This window comes from Macaca mulatta, chromosome 9, assembly GCF_049350105.2.
Source record: "Macaca mulatta isolate MMU2019108-1 chromosome 9, T2T-MMU8v2.0, whole genome shotgun sequence".
Taxonomy (NCBI): domain Eukaryota; kingdom Metazoa; phylum Chordata; class Mammalia; order Primates; family Cercopithecidae; genus Macaca; species Macaca mulatta.
In genome coordinates this window covers 133616303-133635139 of record NC_133414.1, presented here as the reverse complement: position 1 = coordinate 133635139, position 18837 = coordinate 133616303, and the positions used below count along the sequence as shown (strand labels likewise).

Sequence of the window (18837 nt, the reverse complement as noted above, 5' to 3'; positions counted from 1 at the left end):
TCTTCAAATGTAGTTCCATGTTTTGTAAAAACACTGTCGTTGTTGAATGAGAAACATAATGAAAGTAATGGCTCCCCAAAAGCATGCAAAGATCTAGCCCAAGGTATACTCTTGAGAGCAAAGTTGGGGATATGATGCTGTTCTTCCAACTGCCAAGACCTCTGTGGGTTATTTATTTGTTTATTTTTGAGACAGAGCCCCTCTCATATTGCCCAGGCTGGGGTGCAGTGGTACGAACATGGCTCAGTGCAGTCTTGACCTCCTGGGTTCAAGTGATCCTCCTGCCTCAGCCTCCTGTGTAGCTAGGACCACAGGTGCATGGCACCACGTTTGGCTAAGTGTTAAATTTTTTGCAGAGACGGGGGGTCTCACTTTGTTGCCTAGGCTGGCCTCGAACGCATAAGCTCAAGCGATCCTCCCGCCTCAGCCTCCCAAAGTGTTGGAATTACAGGCTTGAGACACTGTGCCCAGCTGGTTATGAGGTTTTTACATTTATTGTGGTAATAGATGCATAACATAAAATCTGCCATTTAAGTCATTATCAAGTTTAGTAGGCATTAATTACATTCACAGAATTGTGTAACCATCACCACTATTTTCAAAACGTTTTCATCTTTCCAAACAGAAACTTTGTACCCATTAAGCAGTAAGTACTCATTTCCCCCTCCCCCACTGCACCTGGTAACCTCTAACCTACTTTTTGTCTCTATGAATTTGCCTATTCTGTGTATCTTATATAAGTGAAATCAGGATATTTTTCCTTATGTGTCTGGCTTATTTCACTTAACGAAGGTCCGTCCATATTGTAGCATGAATCATTCCTTTTTATGGCTGAATTATATTCCATTGTATGGATATACCACATTTTGTTCATTCATCTGCTGATGATCACTTGGGTTGCCTCTACCTTTTGGCTATTGTGAGCAATTGGTCTACAAGTATCTGTCCCAGTCCTTACTGTAAGTTTCTCTGGTATATACCTAGGAGTGGAATTGCAGGACCATATGGCATTTGTCTGTTTTGCAAAAGCAAAAATGGGGAAGATCGTGACATGGTTAAAGCGCTAAGTTCAACAGGCGGTGGATGTCCTGCCGCAGCCACCTTTGCGAGCACCTACAAGCAACGGGCATCTAAGAAAACATGGCATGTTGTAATTCACTTCCCACCTCCTCCGGAGAGATCCAGTGGTTGTTTACTGAGCAGAGGGAAGAGTTTCTGCCACTGGTCCTGAGGATCAGATTGCCCAGCCCTGTTCTCTGGACACCTCCTGAAAAGCAAACTTCATGTATCAATGTTGGAGTTTAAGCATTAACAGGTGTTTGCCTCCACATCTGCGTGGTGGTGAGCAACAGCAAGTACCTCTGTCCTTGACATGCAAGCTTAGTTGGCACAAATGCTTTCAGAAAAGATGGTTTCAAGTCCCCCAGGCACCTGCTGAAAGTGGGGGGCTGGGATGGGAGAGTAAGATTTTATGCATTTTTGGTTTTTTCTTTTGTTTTGAGACAGAGTGTCACTCTGTCACCCAGGCTGGAGTACAGTGGCACGATCTCAGCTCACTGCGGCCTCTGTCTCCCAGGTTCAAGTGATTCTCTTTCCTCAGCCTCCTGAGTAGCTGGGATTACAGGCACCTGCTACCATGCCTGAGTAATTTTTATCTTTTTAGTAGAGACGGAGTTTCACCATGTTGGCCAGGCTGGCCTCGAACTCCTGGCCTCAAATGATTTGCCCGCCTTGGCGTCCCAAAGTGCTGGGATTACAGGCATGAGCCACTGTACCTGGCATATTTTTTGGATTTTAATGGCAACTCATCCGTTGAAAGAACTGATCTGTTCATGGGGTGGGTGCCTGTGTGAAGGCTGGGATTACAAGAGATTGCTGTCTTCCTGGGTAAATTGGGTGCTGGTACTGGTGGGAGAAAGGCTTGGGAATATCTTTCTGATATCACATGGACACAGTGTTCTACCTGGCACAGAGTAAAACTTTCTATCACCTTCTGGATGTTTATTCTGCTTGTTATCGAACACCTGGGTATTTGGAAATGTCTGGATTTTTTTGCAATGTGGAAGGTAAATATCCAGGTGACAGCCTGGGTCTTTAACCTTTCACCCTTCACCTTTCACTTTGGTGTTTTGGTGTCAACAAACTAAATCTACATTCCCAGTTGTCACCTGAGGGTAGCCTGGGATTTAATAGGCATTTTGGGGGAATGAAGGTAACAGAAGAATTCTGAAAAACCTGTCTGGGCCACCTTGTGTCTTTGTGTGGATAGGGTGTGGAATGTTCATGGAATCCGCTTTTTGTATTACACTTGGGAGTTTAGAACATTTTGCTTCAATCTGCTTTGTTTCAATATTGAAATGTTATTTTTAAAAAGTCTTTAGTGAACATGGTTTTGAAGCCCATGCTCTCCTATTCTGTTACTGGCAGATGAAAAATAATGATGAATTCCACAAAGATTTGGCCATGAGCAGGAAAGAAAGAGTCTTGTGTTGGTTGGTGCAGAATTTCTTCCGTCTCTGGCTTTTGTGTTTGTTTTGCCAGATCCATTGGTTCTGCAGGAGGTAGCTACTATTGAATGATTATCTAAGGAGCTGTTTTATTATATTTTTTTGTTGTGTGTGTTGAGATTTCTGTTTGTTTGAAAGGTAGAAATGAGAAAAAAGTAAACAATACCCGTAATCCCAGTGCTTAATTATATAACATACATTGTTAACAATTTGGTATATTTTCTTTCTGATTTTAGCTATGTTTATAGTCAGGCTTATACCTTCAGTTCTATATGCATCTTTAGGGTGGTAAATGTGTCTGGTGTTTTTTTTTTTTTTTTTTTTTTTATTTACATAAATTGGAATCATGAATTAATTGTTTTTCATTTATCAATAACTGTTTAATGACACCTTACCAGGTCTGAACATAATGCTTCATTCTTTTTTATGACTATAGACTACGCTGTTTGAATGAACAATCCATTAGTTCATACAGGATGGACTATACATTCTTAATGTCTCTCTCCTTGACGTTCTTTTGCTCTTACAAGCAGTGCTTGAAGCAGCAGTTTTGTTCATGTGCCTTGAAGTAATTGTGCTATTTTCTGTGGGCTAGCTTTCTAGAAGTAGAATTAACTGGGTCAAAAAAATGTGTGCTGCTAATTTTAATAGGTACCAGCAAGTTATTTTACACAAAGGTTTTTCTCAATTTATGTTCCCATTCTCAACTGGAATCTTTTATTTCCCTACACATTCACCAAGTACTGAATAACACTGATCCTTCTAATTTTTGTTAATCAGCTGGTGAATAACAGTGTCTCATTATTGTTTTAATTTGCATTTCCCTGATCGTTAATGAGGTTAAGCATCTTTTCATATGTTTATTGGGTATTTACATTCCCTCTTCTCTGAAAGCAAAGATGGTGTATGTGCATTTGGCCTAACTGGCAAAAGAATTGTAGCACTGAAAATCTGAGGAATTTAGAAGCATGCATTGTGTATCTTACGTCATCGGAAGAGTCGTTTCTTTAGGTTTATATTGAATCTCCATATGGAAATAGAGTAATAAAAAACCCCCAAACTTTGTGCTTTTGTTTGCCATCTTTATCAAGTTATTATTGTAGTTTCTTAGCTTGCTATTAAGCAACCACTAATCAATGGTAGGATATCCCCTACAAAAGTGTCCAGCAGTTCCACTGTTGGTGGCGTTGAAGGGCATCCATTTGGAAAATGCTACAGCTCATAAAATTTGGGTCAATAAATCAAATACTGGAGCAATGGTGTAAGAAAATAAATATTAACGGCACTGCATGGGGCAATATTGATCAGGTACCAAGATTTCTGGACGGACAGAAACACCCTGTTTGGTGATTGTGCTTCTCATTGTAAAAACATTTTACAAACGTTAACTTATTAATATTTGTAGTGCATCTCCAGGAAGTAAATATTCAGGGAGCACGTGCTCTTGAAGAGGGATCTTGTATGGAATGCCATGACCCCAGTGAGAGACTCGAGCTGACCATATCCCCTGGGGTTAAAAAGAGGGAGCAGTGAGCCAAGCTACATATGCCAAGATTTAATGTCTCAGCCGAGTCAGGCGATGTCCCTCGCTGTGCAGTTCAGGTTCAGCTCCATTTGGAATACTCTGTGTGCCAAATCTGGATCCAGGCACAAGAAAGACATTGACAGTTTGAATGGGGTCCAGAGACAGGCACTAGCCGTGATTAAGGGCTTATGGGCATGACATTTGAGCGGGGGCTCAAAGAACTGAATATTTACAGCAGGGATAAATGCTGGATTACATGGCTTGGCAACGTGGGGACCCATGGCTACATCCCTAAGTTACCTGCCACATGACTGGTTCCCGATAGGCAAAGAGAGAATCATTTCTGTTACCCCTGAGAGCTTGAGGTGAAGGGAGGGTCTCTTTTTGGGTCTGTGACCTTCAAGTAAAATCAAGGAGCTTATACCTATGTGTCCCATGCTCTTAGCATAACGACACCATCGTAGCACCCAGGGATCCAGGATTTACGTAGGGAATTCTCATTGCGCTGGAGGATTTAGCATCCATATCTCCTCCTCCTCCAGAAGACACATTCTGAATGCAAGGTGCTTATCTCTTCTAAGGGGAGATGCAGTAGCATCTTGTTTGGGTCCTGTTACAAGTCTATGGCTCAACCAAGAGCAGAAAGCGAGTCTTTGATGTAGAGTACAGTGCAGACTCTCCACTGTCGATCAGATGCCCGTAGATTCATTTTACTGCCAGACATTTTGCCTGCGACAGTGAGGATCAATTTCCCATCACCAGCTCCAGGCTGTTAGACTCTGAAACAGCCTTCATAGTTGTCGGTGACTGCAGCAGCCGAGCAAAGTGACTGCCCAGAACTGTCTTAACTCACTGCTCGTACTCTGTTAAGGAGGAAGGAGGCCAGCCTTCACCCAGTGATCCTTTCTAAGACTGTCGGTGATGAGCAGCGACCTGGTTTTAGAACTCAGCAGCAGTAACTCCACCCTGCAGTCATGGCTTGCATAGAACTCAATGGCTGACATGAAAATCGTGGCTCTCCAGCGTGCTCCTCGCATCTCGTAACTCTGTTGGCAGGCTAATCACTGGCGCTGCTTTGCAAAGTGGACAGCTGCTCTGCCCTCCTGTTTTTATAATGGAGTGGTTACGAGATGATTTTCTTTATTCTCTAGTTTCTTGTATCACTCATGTGCTTGCAAATGCTCTGCCTGTATTTGTTTTTTACGTGATTAACCCAAAATACTTGCAGTGCCCAGGGTATGGCTCAGAAGGTCAGTTGAAATTCCTGAAATGATAGCTGAGGTTAGTAGGCCTTGACTGTTTATTTTTTCACTTCATTTCACTGGAATGCCTTGTCCAAAACACCTATAGAGAGTGACTGGGATTCAGATAGAAATACTAAAGCCTTGAACCCTGAAGATACGAGATGTTACATTTTGTAGTAAGGAAAACTCACGCATGTTTGAAAATTTGAGTCCATGGAAATATTTGAAAAGCAGGGGGAGAACATTAGAATGGCATCTCTTCGTGTATTGACAGAACCTTGGGTAGGAGTCACAGTAGCTGATTTTCACATGTGCTGCTTATCTTTGAAAAGTCTCAAGAAGTTTGTGAACAGACTGATATACAACTTGAGTTTTGTAAGGATTCATTGCTCCCATATTTGGAATTTTGGGTATTTCTCTGAGGAACATGTATATCTATTCAGCTACCACCAGAGATGGGAAGGGCAGACCTATGTTCTCAGCTGAAACTTCCTGAGACATCCGGACAACATCTGAGAACTATGAGCTCCTTAGGAGAAATGAGTTAGTTAAGGCAGGACAGAGGTCTTGGAGCAGTGCCTGGCATACAGTAAGTGCTCACTAGTGTTAGTTCTAGATGGTTCTGTGATGCCATAGAGGCTGAAGTGGATGCGCAAACTGGTAGCTCGCCTGCCTGTGGCCATTGGTACCAGGCTGGCTGGTGTTCAGGCTTCCTGGCCACTTGGCCTCTCCTGGAGGAACCCTCACATCCACATTGGTAACAGGCCCACGCTGTACACTGCTGAATACCCCTGCACATCTGAATGTGTCAATATTTGCTTCACAGGTGTTCACCATGATGATGATGGTGGTTTTCATTTCTCATGATTCTTAGTGACAGTTACCCATTTAGAATTTAAGTGATTCTTCTATCCCTTCCTTGCCTCCTTCAGCTTCTTTTTAAATCAAGAAAGCACAGTACTTGGTATTCTGTGCTAGGATTGTTAAATAACCGCCTTTGCTTTGATCTTTTCAGGTACGAAACCAGCACTGGAGCCTCATTATGGAAAGCGTGGTCCCATCTGACAAGGGAAATTATACCTGTGTGGTGGAGAATGAATACGGGTCCATCAATCACACGTACCACCTGGATGTTGTGGGTGAGTTTGCCTCTCCTCGCGTGGCGGCTGCACACCAGCCCGTTCTTGCTTGACTCGTTTGAAAGCGTGAACGTTAAGTCCTGTTTCTCCCAAAAGTTTCAGGAGAATTGGTTCATTCTTATTCTTTCTACTATCATTTTAGAAGGCTGCTTCTGTCATCTGACAATGTTCTGTTTTCCAGGCAGCCAGGGTTTATGAGCTTTGCATGATCCTCATGGTTCCCAAGCGTCATCTGTGTAAAGTGGACGTGGTATGAAATGTCTGACATTTTGGAAGCTGAGATTGCTCTGAAAATGTTAACTGGGCAGGTGAAAAGGGTACAGATGTGCTGTAGGAGACCTTTGGTTTTAAAAGAGAAGCATCATTTCCCCAACAGGGCAACTGTAGAACGCCAGCTGAAGAGTAAAGGAAAAGGTCTGAGGACTGAGCCTGTGGTTGGCTGGAAAAAGGTGAATGTTGAGGGCCCGTCACTTCCATCACAAAGTCATTAGACAGTACCAGTTCCGTGTCTGTTCCTGGCAGCTATTTCCTCTGTGCAAAGGGAACCATGTATATGAGCTTATAAATACATTTTTGTCAGAGTGCACAGATAAGTAGGCCATTTTAATTAAACATTGGAGACCACCAAGCCTGTTGTCTTGGAAACTCAAATTTCTTCCCAAGTTTTGCCTGTGATGATGGGGCTTTGTTGTAACTAATGGAGAAAGGATGTTTCTCTGTCTTGGAGGATTGCTAACATATGGAACTCTACCTAAGACATATTTCACTGTTGCAGGATGGCAGGTTAAGATCCTTTCCATGTAGGGGCCATCTTTTCTCTTTCCTGTCATGTGCCATGACTTTCAACCTGCCACCATGAGCCCTTTCTTTTGGTTTGCCCTCCCTAAATGCACATTGCTGACTTCTGCTACAGACTCAACTCAGTTCACACTCACGTTTCGCCGTAATGTGACTGTTGGTAATTCCACAAGCCCACACCACCCACTGTGCCTCTGTAAACAAAGTGTCTCCTGCATCAATGCCTGTGCGTGTGTCCCTAGTATCATCTCACACGTGGGTCTCCTTCAACAAAATATCTTTGAAGAGAGAGACCCCATAGATATTGAAATTGCCCAAAAAGCCACTAACAAATAATCCAAAAGCTTGATTAACCACATTGCAAAGATTTGGTTAATTAAAATTTTAGGTTAACTGAAAAGTAAACAGAACTATTTTGATTTTCTGTCAAGTTAAATGGAATTGGATCTGTAAGACACTCTGCCTTAGAAAGCATGGTATAGCCATTACTTTCATTTGCATATAAGCATTCAGGGAAAATAGTGCTTATTTGAAGATTTGAGTTTTGTTCTTCAGAAGCCTTCAGGCAAAATTTGATAGGTCCTTGAATAATGTTGATACTATAGATGTTCATAAAACAGTGAGTTTTAGAACTCTTTCCCCATGGAGATATTTGTGGCATGTTTCTTAGTGGAAATTACTATGTTCAGATATTTTACAAAACAAACAAAAAGAGAAGTAACACTCAAATATGAGAAGAAAATGGTTAACATTTATTTTGGCGTTGATACACTATGAATCCATTGATCAAAGAGCCTATGACTTGGCATTTACCTGGGTTCTTGTGTATACTGAATGTGACATAAAAATATTTCTATTTAGGGAAAGAGAGTTAGATTTGGGGCTAAATGTTCTAAATACCTAATTTTGAAATTAAGTAATTTATTGTGGGAAAAAATAATCGTGCTGTAGCAGTCTTTTGGGATTATAGCTTTGCATAGGTCTACAAATCATTCATTAGGCTGGGCTGGGGCCATTCCAGGCATCGTGGAGTCAGATCGCGGCCACTCCGGTCTGGGCTCTTGCTTACAGCAAGTTTTAGGTTGAGTTGTTATGTAAAACATTCAAAAGCCCTTCGCCCCACCTCCCCTTTGAGCTTTCTGGCAGCTCATCCCTGTGAAGCCCTGAAGTCTCTCTTAGAGTTTAGGGTTGGGATTTGGATTGGGCTGCTGAATAATGGAATTGTGCTGTCTAATGTTAATCCCCTGGCAATCAGTCTTGTTGAAAAGAGCGTATGATTCAGTGGTGTAATGTAGAGAGAGCGTGGAGTGTATGGAGTAATGCAGAGAGAGGCCTGATTATGTCACAAATTTGGGAGATCGCCCAGCTAAACACGGGCCAATAATGACACAATGCTGGTTGGGAATATCCATTAAAGCTCAACTCCAATAATTTTCCAAGCCTTGAACCTTCTTTATAAATAGAAGCCAAAAGTCAGTGGAGTATAAGACATTTTCAGTAAAGATGGAAGTGTGAAATACTCTCATCTCTGCTCAAAACCCTAGTAATTGCTTTGTGAAGCACTAATAAAATAAGAATTGAGTCAGCTAAAGAGGCTCATGTAGACGTACAGGGTTGGCAGTCATTCTGAACGTCTCAGCAAGTGGAAACAAAAAGGATTCAGGCTTAAGCAGTGAATTTCTGGTAGCCCACAGGCCCAAATGTGATACACTGCTGTGTGATAATAGCTTTTCAGCCACCTCTCTGTTTCACAGAAAATCAGAAACCCTATCCTAGTGCAAGCGAAGTCCCTTTCTTGCCCACATTCTTTGGGGTTTTATTTTTGTTGCTATGATACATAGATTGTGGTTCAGATATTACGAAGCATCAAGATGGGTGAGATCTTTTTATTGAAATTCTTCCTTGGAAAGGCGTTCCCATAAGCACTTTAATGTAAAAGCCGTGTAATTTAAGTGACATTCTTGTGTTCTGGAATTAAACAGCAAGCCATTGTTGTGTGTAAGGGAAATGCTCTCATTTATGGGAGCCCTTTTAGGAGCCTGGCTTGATCCTCATTAAAATTGACACCATGACTTTTCAGCTATTTACTACAAGGGAAAATTAGTGTGATGCTCCACATTTCGGTAATTGTGGCAATAATAAAATGGGCTTCCCTAAAATAGCTGGCTCCGGGAGGTGGCACATCTTCACCATCATTCATCATTGAGTGGTACCGGAGCCCTAGATTCCGACTGAGGTCCTGTCACTGTGAAGCTGCAACGTTGGGATGACTCATTTCACTTTCCTTGTGTCCAAAAATGAAGGAACCAGAACTCATGAATGTTAGAACAAAAAAGTGGCTTGTGCCATGGAACCAATAGCAGGTTTGTCAGTGGCCATACCTGGGCCCCCTAGTGAATTGGGACAAATTATTTAGCTTTTCCGAGGCTCTGTTTTATCACCAGTAAAATCGGAATGATGATACTGACCTCATTCCTATGATGGTTGTATTAGGTTTCCTAGGGCACCCCTAACAAATTACTATAAACTAATTGGCTTAAAACAAAAGAAATCTATTCTCTTACAGTTCTGGAGCCTAAAAGTCCAAAATTAAGGTGTTGGCAGGTTCCACACCCCTCTCCCAGCTTCTGGTAGCTGTCCTTGGCTTGTAGAGGCACCACTCCAATCTCTGCCTCCGTCTTCATGCAATCATGTTCTCACTGTGTGTCTCAAAATCTCCTTCTGTCTTCCTCTTGTGAGGACACCTGTCACTGGATTTAGGGCCCACCATAAATCCAGGATGAGCTAACCTCGATCTTTTTAACTTAATTACCTTTGCAAAGACCTTTTCCTTCAAATAAGGTCACATTCCTAGTTTCCAAGGCTTAGGACGTGGACTTACCTTCTCAAAGGTCACCCTTCAACTCACTACGTTGGTTATGAGGCATCAGTTGGCTTAGCAGATGAAAACATCAGATTGGCGTGTAGGTGGCCAGCAACAAATACTGGTTTCCTCCCTTCCAAACCAGGATTCTTTTGAGGGTTAGAACAGATCTTTAATAGCTTTTATTAGTCTCAATCAGAAGTCTTATTAAACAAACAATGCCATTTTGAGGCTGGGCGCAGTGGCTCACACCTGTAACCCAGCACTTTGGGAGACCAAGGTGGGCGGATCACCTAAAGTCAGGAGTTAAGAGACCAGCCTGGCCAACATGGTGAAACCTCGTTTCTACTAAAACTACAAAAATTAGCCGGGCATTAGGTGGGCACCTGTAATCCCAGCTACTCAGGAAGCTGAGGCAGGGGAATTGCTTTAACCCAGGAGTTGGAGGTTGCAGTGACCCAAGATCGTGCCATTGCACTCCAGCCTGGGCAGCAAGAGTGAAACTCCATCTCAAAAAGAAAACGAAAAAAGAAAGCCAGGCGCAGTGGTTCACGCCTGTAATCCCAGCAATTTGGGAGGCCAAGGCAGGCAGATCATGAGGTCAGGAGTTCAAGATCAGCCTGACCAACATGGTGTAACCCTGTCTCTGCTAAAAATACAAAAATTACCCGGGTGTGGTGGCGCACACCTGTAATCCCAGCTACTCAGGAGGCTGAGGCAGGAGAATTGCTTGAACCCGGGAGGCGAAGGTTGCAGTGAGCTGAGATTGCGCCACTGCACACCAGCCTGGGTGACAGAGCGAGACTCCATCTAAAAAAAAAAAAAGTCATTTTGGGACCTAGAGAAGTGGCCAGAGGCTGACATTGACATTTCCTCCTGAGGTTTCCACCTTTGACGCATGCTGTCATCGAAGCCGTCCTGAGACTGATTTGGCTGTTGGACTTGCAGGAGAGGGGTGTGGAGTTTGAAGACTTGAAGTTCATGGAGTTGGCCTCTTTACGCCCACCCCTCCCCCTCCCTCACTTTACAGTGGAGGAAGTTCAGGTTCAGCTGGGATAAGTAATTTGCTAAGTTAGGGCTTGGATCAGGCATTCTGGAGCTGGGGCCTGCATCTGGGTGTTCTCCACACCTACTTATATGAATGCTCCTTGCTCGCCAAGCCGACTTTTTCATTTGATGTTCACTGTGGCGTGTTTCAGTAGGGACTGCTGCTGTCACCCCACCCTGCTTTCAGCTCTTTGCTGCAGAAGACAGAATGTACAGGAGAAAAATAAGAACTTAAAAGACTAGTTGCTCTTCCTCACTCATGTAGACGATTTGGCTTTGAATCACGAATTCTTGCTTCTTTTGGGCATTCCAGTTCTGCATCTCCAGAGACCCTCAGGTACGTCAAGCTGTTTGCCTGGTATTTGATATTTTGGGGGACAAAGTACAGTGGAGGTGGAAATGGTGCCTCTGATTTTTGCCAAGGCCAGATATGTCTTCTCCCCATTGCTTGTTTTTTGTTTTTTTTTGTTTTTGTTTTTGTTTTTTAAGAGACAGAGTTTTGCTCTGTTGCCCAGGCTAGAGTGCAGTGGCATGATCTTGGCTCATTGAAACCTCCGCCTCCCAGGTTCAAGTGATTCTCCTGCCGTAGTCTCCTGAATAGTTAGGATTATAGCTGTGTGCCACCATGCCCAGCTAGTTTCTGTAGTTTTCAGTAGAGATGGGGTTTCACCATGTTGGCCAGGCTGGTCTCAAACTCCTAGCCTGGAGTGATCTGCCTGCCTTGGCCTCCCAAAGTGCTAAGATTACAGGTACAAGCCACCGTGCCCGGCCTTTATCAGTTTAACTTTCCAGCAATTTGTTCCCCCTGCCTGTCCCCATTCCCTTGAATGAAAGCTGTAAGCAGCAGGCAGTTGCTGTTTGGGGGCCCATCAGAGGCCGCATGTCATTTCTGGATGGGTCAGGCGTCACTGCCAGTCCCAGCTTGCTGGCGGCAGATCAGCATGGCACTGTCAACTAGCCCTTGACATAAATCTGTTGTAACTCAGCTCCAGACATGATGGGACACAGCCCGAAAGCTCACAGGAATCCGTACCAGAGCGAAGTCCCCCCTCAGGCGTGTGTTCGAGAATGAAGCGTCTTTTATTCCAAGCACTGACTGATAAGCTCGAATGTGGAGTTGACACCTGGAATGGAGCTTTTGGGAGCTTTTGGCAGCCCGTCCCCAGTGGGAGAAGGAGGAATGGCTGAAGTTGTTGACTGCTTGGGGCGGCCTCTGTCCCAGGAAGACAAAAGCTCCAGTGTGATAGCTGAGCCGGGGCCAGGGGACCGAGGCACGGCGGAGTCCCTCAAACCACAGCTGGAGTGTGAAGTTTGGACTCTCTCCTGGGTTTGGAACAAAGTAGTGGTTAAGTAAATGAAGAAGCGGTGACCTAGTTAATTAATTAACCGGTCAATTCATTACTGAAGCTGTCAAGATTCGATCATTCCTGCCCACTTGCTCCCGATGGAAGGCTGCGTCTCAGTCTCAGTTTCCATCACACTGTGGCTTCTGGATGGAACTGTTGTTTGTGTGTGTGATGAGGAGTGGCTATGGTGGCATCATTTAAATGACGTGATTCTGCATGTCCAGAGACGTTAGGACATTGAAAGCCTGACCATTACCGTTTAGGTTGTCACGCTTGTACCTGTTCCTGGCACAAGGTCTTGGCTCCATAGAGCCCTGTGGGGTTCTGAACTTGAAGCCTCTTGACTTAGAGGCTTCCTGGCCAGGCCTCATTTGATTTTCCATACTCCTGGTTTCGCTGCCAGTGAATTCTTTTCCATTTCTCGCTCTGAGTGTAAGACTTGGTGTCCTACCCTGACACGGGCTCTGCATGCCAGCTCTAGAGTTGCAAAATCTCACCGGAGGGAGGCAGAAAGCCCCTCTATTGAGAAGGGATTGGGGTGGCGTGCCAGGTAATGGGTCACAGCGACGGCCTTTCTAAGTGGGCTTGTTTAGTTGACCGGAGATCACGGAACTGGAGCGGGCTTGAGGAGGAAACACTTTCCTTTTGCTGCTTTTGTGTCCCCAGCAGCCATCTCATCCCGTTCTTATAAACCATCACTGTTGCAGACAACCCCTAAGGGTCTCTACTCTGTGCCAGATGCCGTCTCTGGAGGTTCAGGTGGAAACTACATGGAGATGGGTGTCAAGTTCTGTTTCCATCCTTGCTAACTCTCTGGCCTTGGAAAAGACGTGGAACCTCTGAGTCTCAGTTTCCTTGCATGTAAAATGGGGGTAATGACCCACTTTTTCCTTGTAGCACTATGGGGAGGAGGAGGTGGTAGGAGAGGCAGCGCTTTTAAATAATAGTACCATGCAACTGTTAGTCAGTATTGTGCGTCGGTCCCACACTTCCTCTTGCATCTCCAGACAGAGTCACGTACCCTGAGCCCATCCTGATGAAAGGAGGGGTCAGTCCTGTCCTTTCCTCCAGGATAGAGATTTCAAAACTTCCTTTGGTAGCTACTGTTTAATGAGCTTTTGATTGCTACAAAGCAGCTTTTCATTCCTGTTTCACAACAGCGATCCCGGGGGGCAAAGGCTGGTTAGTGGCAGCTAGATCACTCCGAACGTACTGACTGGCAAATAGACTCTCCCGCAGAACTGACCCCAGCAAGAAGCCTTTGGGAGCAGGTGGTATTCTGTGGGTGCCAGCTCCCTGGGGTGGGAGCAGGCACACGCCAGCCTGGATGGGGCATGGTGGAACTCTGCAGTGTCAGCTTTTTTGTCCCATTATCTACAGGCTACCCGTTGTCCTTTGCCCCACCATTGAGGAAGGAAGCCTTATTGACTGCTTTTGGTTCTTGCAGGGGGGGCCTGGGTGAGGTGGCTGGAGAGAGGGCTAATATTTGGTCTGGCATTTAATCTTGGCATTTCATTTATGGTGTGGGCAAAGAGGATGTAGACGTGTTAAAATCAAGTTAATATCTTATGGTTTTATGTAAGAAGAGGTTACCTGGAGATTCAAGTGAGGATGGGGCAGAGAGAAAGCTGCTTCTGTCAGAGCTTGGACAAATAAACTTGCCATGAAATGTCAATTTATTGATGGCAGTTAGAGTGTGCAGTAATGTGTTGAAACTTAGCAAGGTTTCTGTCAGCGTGTGCTAAATTGAAATAATCAAAAAACAGTTTAATAAGTTGCTTATATTTGGAGTTTTATGGTTCTTAACATTGCAAATTCTGAAGAAAGAAATTAGTTTCTCTCTAAACTCACTTAGTCATATGGCTGTATCAACGGCTGCCTTTATAAATCGAAAGACCTCAGTTGGGAAGTTTTATGAGATGGAGTCTTGTTCTCTTGCTCAGGCTGGAGTGCAGTGGCTTGGCCCACTGCAACCTCCACCTCCTGGGTTCAAGTGATTCTCCTGCCTCAGCCTCCCGGTAGCTGGGATTACAGGCGGACACCATCACACCTGGCTAATTTGTGTATTTTTAGTAGAGATGGAGTTTCACCATGTTGCCCAGGCTAGTCTTGAACTCCTGACCTGAGGTGATCTGCCTGCCCAGGCCTCCCGAAGTGCTGGGATTACAGGCATGAGCCACTGTGCCTGGCCTGCCAACTCTTGTTAAGATGTGTGTGTGGAATGCTTTGTGTTCTTCCCCTTTTAAAAGATGTGTCTGTTGGTTTGTTTTCACGGATTCGCTCTCCCTTAGGAGACCCAGCTCTTGCATTCACGGTCTTCGTGCTTGGTTTGTTTTCACCGTCAGAGAAGGTAGGATGCTGTAGGGTTCTACCTACAGGTAGGATGTGCTCCCTACTTAGAGAGCGGGTTTGAGTTGGAAGGGTGGCGTCAGAGAGCCGCTGTGCACCTTTCACTGTAGCTGGTCAAATGTGGGTGTCTGTGGGGAAGAGATGGCCGAGGGTGTCGGTGTTGCTGTAGGGAAGTTGTTCTGTTTCCTGTTCTGAGAAGAGACAGATGAGGCAATGGGAACCTCATTGCTTTCGCTTGGTGGGAGAAAATCGAGCAGAGCTCTCTAGCTAGGATTTTGTGTATTTGCTGAGTTGCAGTGGTTAATTCTCTGTGAAGCACGTGTTATGCTCATTTAGCCTGTATGTGGTCGAGAGGGTGATGGTTGTCTGAATGAGGCATAAGGCTTTGCCCTCATGGAGTTCCTCAGGTTACATTTTGAGGTCAAAGACCATAAATTGGGATGGAAATTTCTAGATCTTGATGGAACTCCAACTTTTTCTTTCTCTCAAAGCCGCTGGATTACAGGATTCTCTCAAATAAGGCTGGCAGGAATTCTGTCCATCCCAAATAAGTATGCAAATCTACAGGTCAAACGGTGCCCCAGACATATTCCCCACCGGATCAGGGAGATTGTGGTCTTTTGAGAGACAAGCATTGGATATTATTCTAGTAGGATCTTTTGGAAATTATGCTGTATTAGAAAAAGGAAGTTCTCATTTTACTGGTTCAGTGTACACTCTGTACTGAAACTGAAAAGTAAAGAACTTAACCCTTTAAATTTTACATTTTGACCGGGCGTGCTGGCTCATGCCTGAAATCCTGGCACTTTGAGAGGCTGAGGCAGGTGGATCATTTGAGATCAGGAGTTCGAGACCAGCCTGGCCAACAATCTGTACTAAAAAATACAAAAATTAGCCAGGCGTGGTGGTGTGTGCCTGTAATCCTAGCTACTCGGGAGGCCGAGGCAGGAGAATCATTTGAACCTGGGAGGCGGAGGTTGCAGTGAGCTGAGATTGTTCCACTGCACTCCAGCCTGGGTGACAGAGTAAGACTTCTCAAAAACAAACTAACAAAAATTAAAATATTAAAAACTAGCCAGTCATCATGGTGCATGCCTGTAGTCTCAGCTATTCTGGAGGCTGAGGCAGGAGAATTGCTTGTACCCGGGAGGCAGAGGTTGCAGTGAGCTGAGATTGTGCCATTGCACTCCAGCCTGGGCAACAGAGTGAGACTCCATCTCAAAATAAATAAAATAAATTTTACATTTTGTACTAAAGAAACAAAGCCATTCTGTATGTGAGACTCCCACCGAGTGTTCATAGGGAGGGACTGGAGCTGGGGCCTGACTTGAGGCTTCCCATCTGGCTTAGACAGTGAGAAAAGCAGTGGCATTTGGATTGAAGGCTTTTGTGATCTGGGTGACGATTTTGAAGTTTCTCTTTAGGTCATGCTGTACTTAGAAGTATCTAGAACCATGATTATTTTCAGTTTCTGAGTTTCATCTCCAAGAAAACAAATGGGATTTGTTGTTCAGCCTCTCATGTTATTCCTATCAAAGGGAGGCATTTCTTGTTTGCTCAGATGGGCTAAAAGCTTTTACTTCTGCTCGAACCACCCTAGGAGCAAAACAAGGCATGTGAGAGATGAGCATGATAGATTTTCTAGACTTCTCTAGAAGAAAGGCTTTTTAGACGGTGAAAGTTGATGAAGCCTGCCGGCATTTTTACAATGGACATCCTCCATGTCTGCACATCTCAATCTCCTTCATTCTTACTAGTGGCCAATATGCTCTTCTTTCATGGATATAGTACAATTTGTTTAATCATATTAAACAATATGATTGTTGTGCAGATCTTTTGTTTTCCAGTAAGAAAACACTACAGTGACAAGCTTTGTACACGCTTATTTATTAGGCATCTGTGTGAATATTTTTCTAGGACAGATTTGTAAAGGTTGGTTAACTGGATCGTTTTCGGTAGATTTCAGTCAAACGTTGTAAAGCTCAGGGGCCTTACTTACTTGGAGTGCTTGCTGTCTTTGACGGAGGGCTCCCCTGTGCTTTGGTTTTTAGCTTCTTTGCAAATCTGGAGAGAAGATTCTCTAATTAGGAGTTCACCCATTGTAATAAGAGGGTATACTTCATTCCTGGACATTAAAAAAAACCAAACTTTTCCAGCTTGAAGGAAACATTCTCTTCCCCTGAAGGAAACCCAGCTATGCAGACACCAGCTGATAATCTTGCATTCCTGAAAGATGTTGCACCCCCTATGGTGAGTGGCGGCTGCTGAGGCTCTGATGTGACTCCCAGGCGTGAATGCTCTCAGCTGTGTTTACCTCAGCTCCTCAGGAGGGAGCCTGGGAGACTGACGTCTGAGTTTTATATCAGTGTCAAAACCCAAGCACAACCTAGGGAGGGGCCTCCTGCCTAGTGTGTGAGGGTCAGGAGATAGAAAAGCTCTCACTGAGTAAACTGGACAAGGTCAATATACCTCGCTGATTGAGAAGGTAGGTTTTCCATGACCTTAGAAATTGATCTTGTTCACTCCGAGATATTGTCACCTTTGCTATGTCTCCTTTTTAAAAAAAATTGTGGTAAAATATACATAACATAAATATACTGCTGTAACCATTTTTGAATGTGTAATTCAGTGACATTAAGTACATTCCATTTGTTGTGCAACTGACATCACCATTGTTCATCTTCAGGACTTTTTCATCATCCCAAAACCGTGACTCCTTTTAGCAAAAGGAGACCAATTTTGAACCTAAATTTGGCATCATCACTCTCTGGTTACCAAAGAATCTTTAGTTCTGGTGAAACTTTTTGAAGACAGAGACCTCAGAGTATCTTAAACAGTTGGGGTGTAAATAACACACAGTCCTGCTCCTGTAATTTGCCCAAGAAGACCCAAATTGATACCCAGCTGGTAGAAGCCACTCAACCCGAAGCCAAATAATACAGCCTGGAACATTAATTAGGGAAGGTACTTTGCCTCCACCTGCTTCGGTCCTCCCAGGCCCTGAGCCCAGCCAGCACTTTACTCTCTCCTTCACTTCATTGAGCAGGCACAATGGCATTAGTGGTGTTTTGCTTCTAGCATTTCACAGGGTGCAGCCTCCATCAGTCACTTTGTGACTTTAGTGCTGGAGGGAGGACGCTTCATTTTTACCCAAACAAGTTTGTTCCGCAGACTTCACTGTCTCTGCAGAGAGAGGTGTGTGTTTTAGAGGAAGCGGGAGCCCCAGCCGATTCTGCAAGACTTCTGAGAGTCAGATATCCAGACAGAAGATGCGGATACCTGGGTGACCAGACAGCAAAGAGGAAAGAATAAAAGGAGCATGCGCCAAGCCTGCGAGGGAGAAAGAGCAACAAACCAGTGACCTTCTACAAAAATGTGTTAAAAACAAACAAACAAACAAAAAACAAAAACAGGTGACTCTGGCTGCCCAGCATCCCAGACCACTCATCTGTTCTAGAAGGTGACAAGCCAAAATACCAGCTGTGGGCACCTGGGCTCTTTCTGAAGGTGTCATTTTCCTGGCCATCGTAGCCTTCCCTTTTTCTGCTGATCATTTTTAGTTCTGACCTTCCTTTGTGCTGATCTTAAGAAGCTGGAGAAAGCTTCGTGTTTCTGCGAAAACAAAACTCAGAACCCAACGAGATTTAGCCTGTCAGGCTTGAGTGCATTAGGTGGAGTCTTGACAAGGCAATGAACTCATTCTACTAATTGTAATTAGTGCGAGGCCTTTAGCAAGTTCTGGGCTCCTCAGACTTCAGAGGGCTTTGATCGGCCTCCTCCTCCTAATAACCATGCCTCATGCTAACTGGTTTAGTGCGTTTTTTATGCAACAAAAGCAACCACCGCCTACTCTTTAGAAAAAAGCTAGGCAGGCTTTAGAAAAAAGAATTCTCAGTTGTTTTCACTTGTCCTCCAAATCGCAGAATGTTCTTTCCCTTTTCAGCTCTTTGGAGTTGCTAAGAGACTGCCATTTTGGAGGAAGGGTAATTAAATTTCGATTTTAATTTAAAGACAGAGCA

The 18837-nt window shown here is 44.3% G+C and overlaps 1 protein-coding gene across 15 annotated transcripts in view; it reads left to right on the top strand.

The window, feature by feature from the left end:
• The window catches only part of FGFR2 (fibroblast growth factor receptor 2), a 122766-nt gene that overhangs the window by 54606 nt on the left and 49323 nt on the right, over positions 1 to 18837 (top strand). For all 15 annotated transcript variants that reach the window (XM_077947654.1, XM_015148337.3, XM_077947657.1 and 12 more), the window contains one exon: positions 6292 to 6415. In XM_077947654.1, the coding sequence (XP_077803780.1) occupies positions 6292 to 6415 (124 nt within the window). The remainder of the gene's footprint in view (positions 1 to 6291; positions 6416 to 18837) is intronic.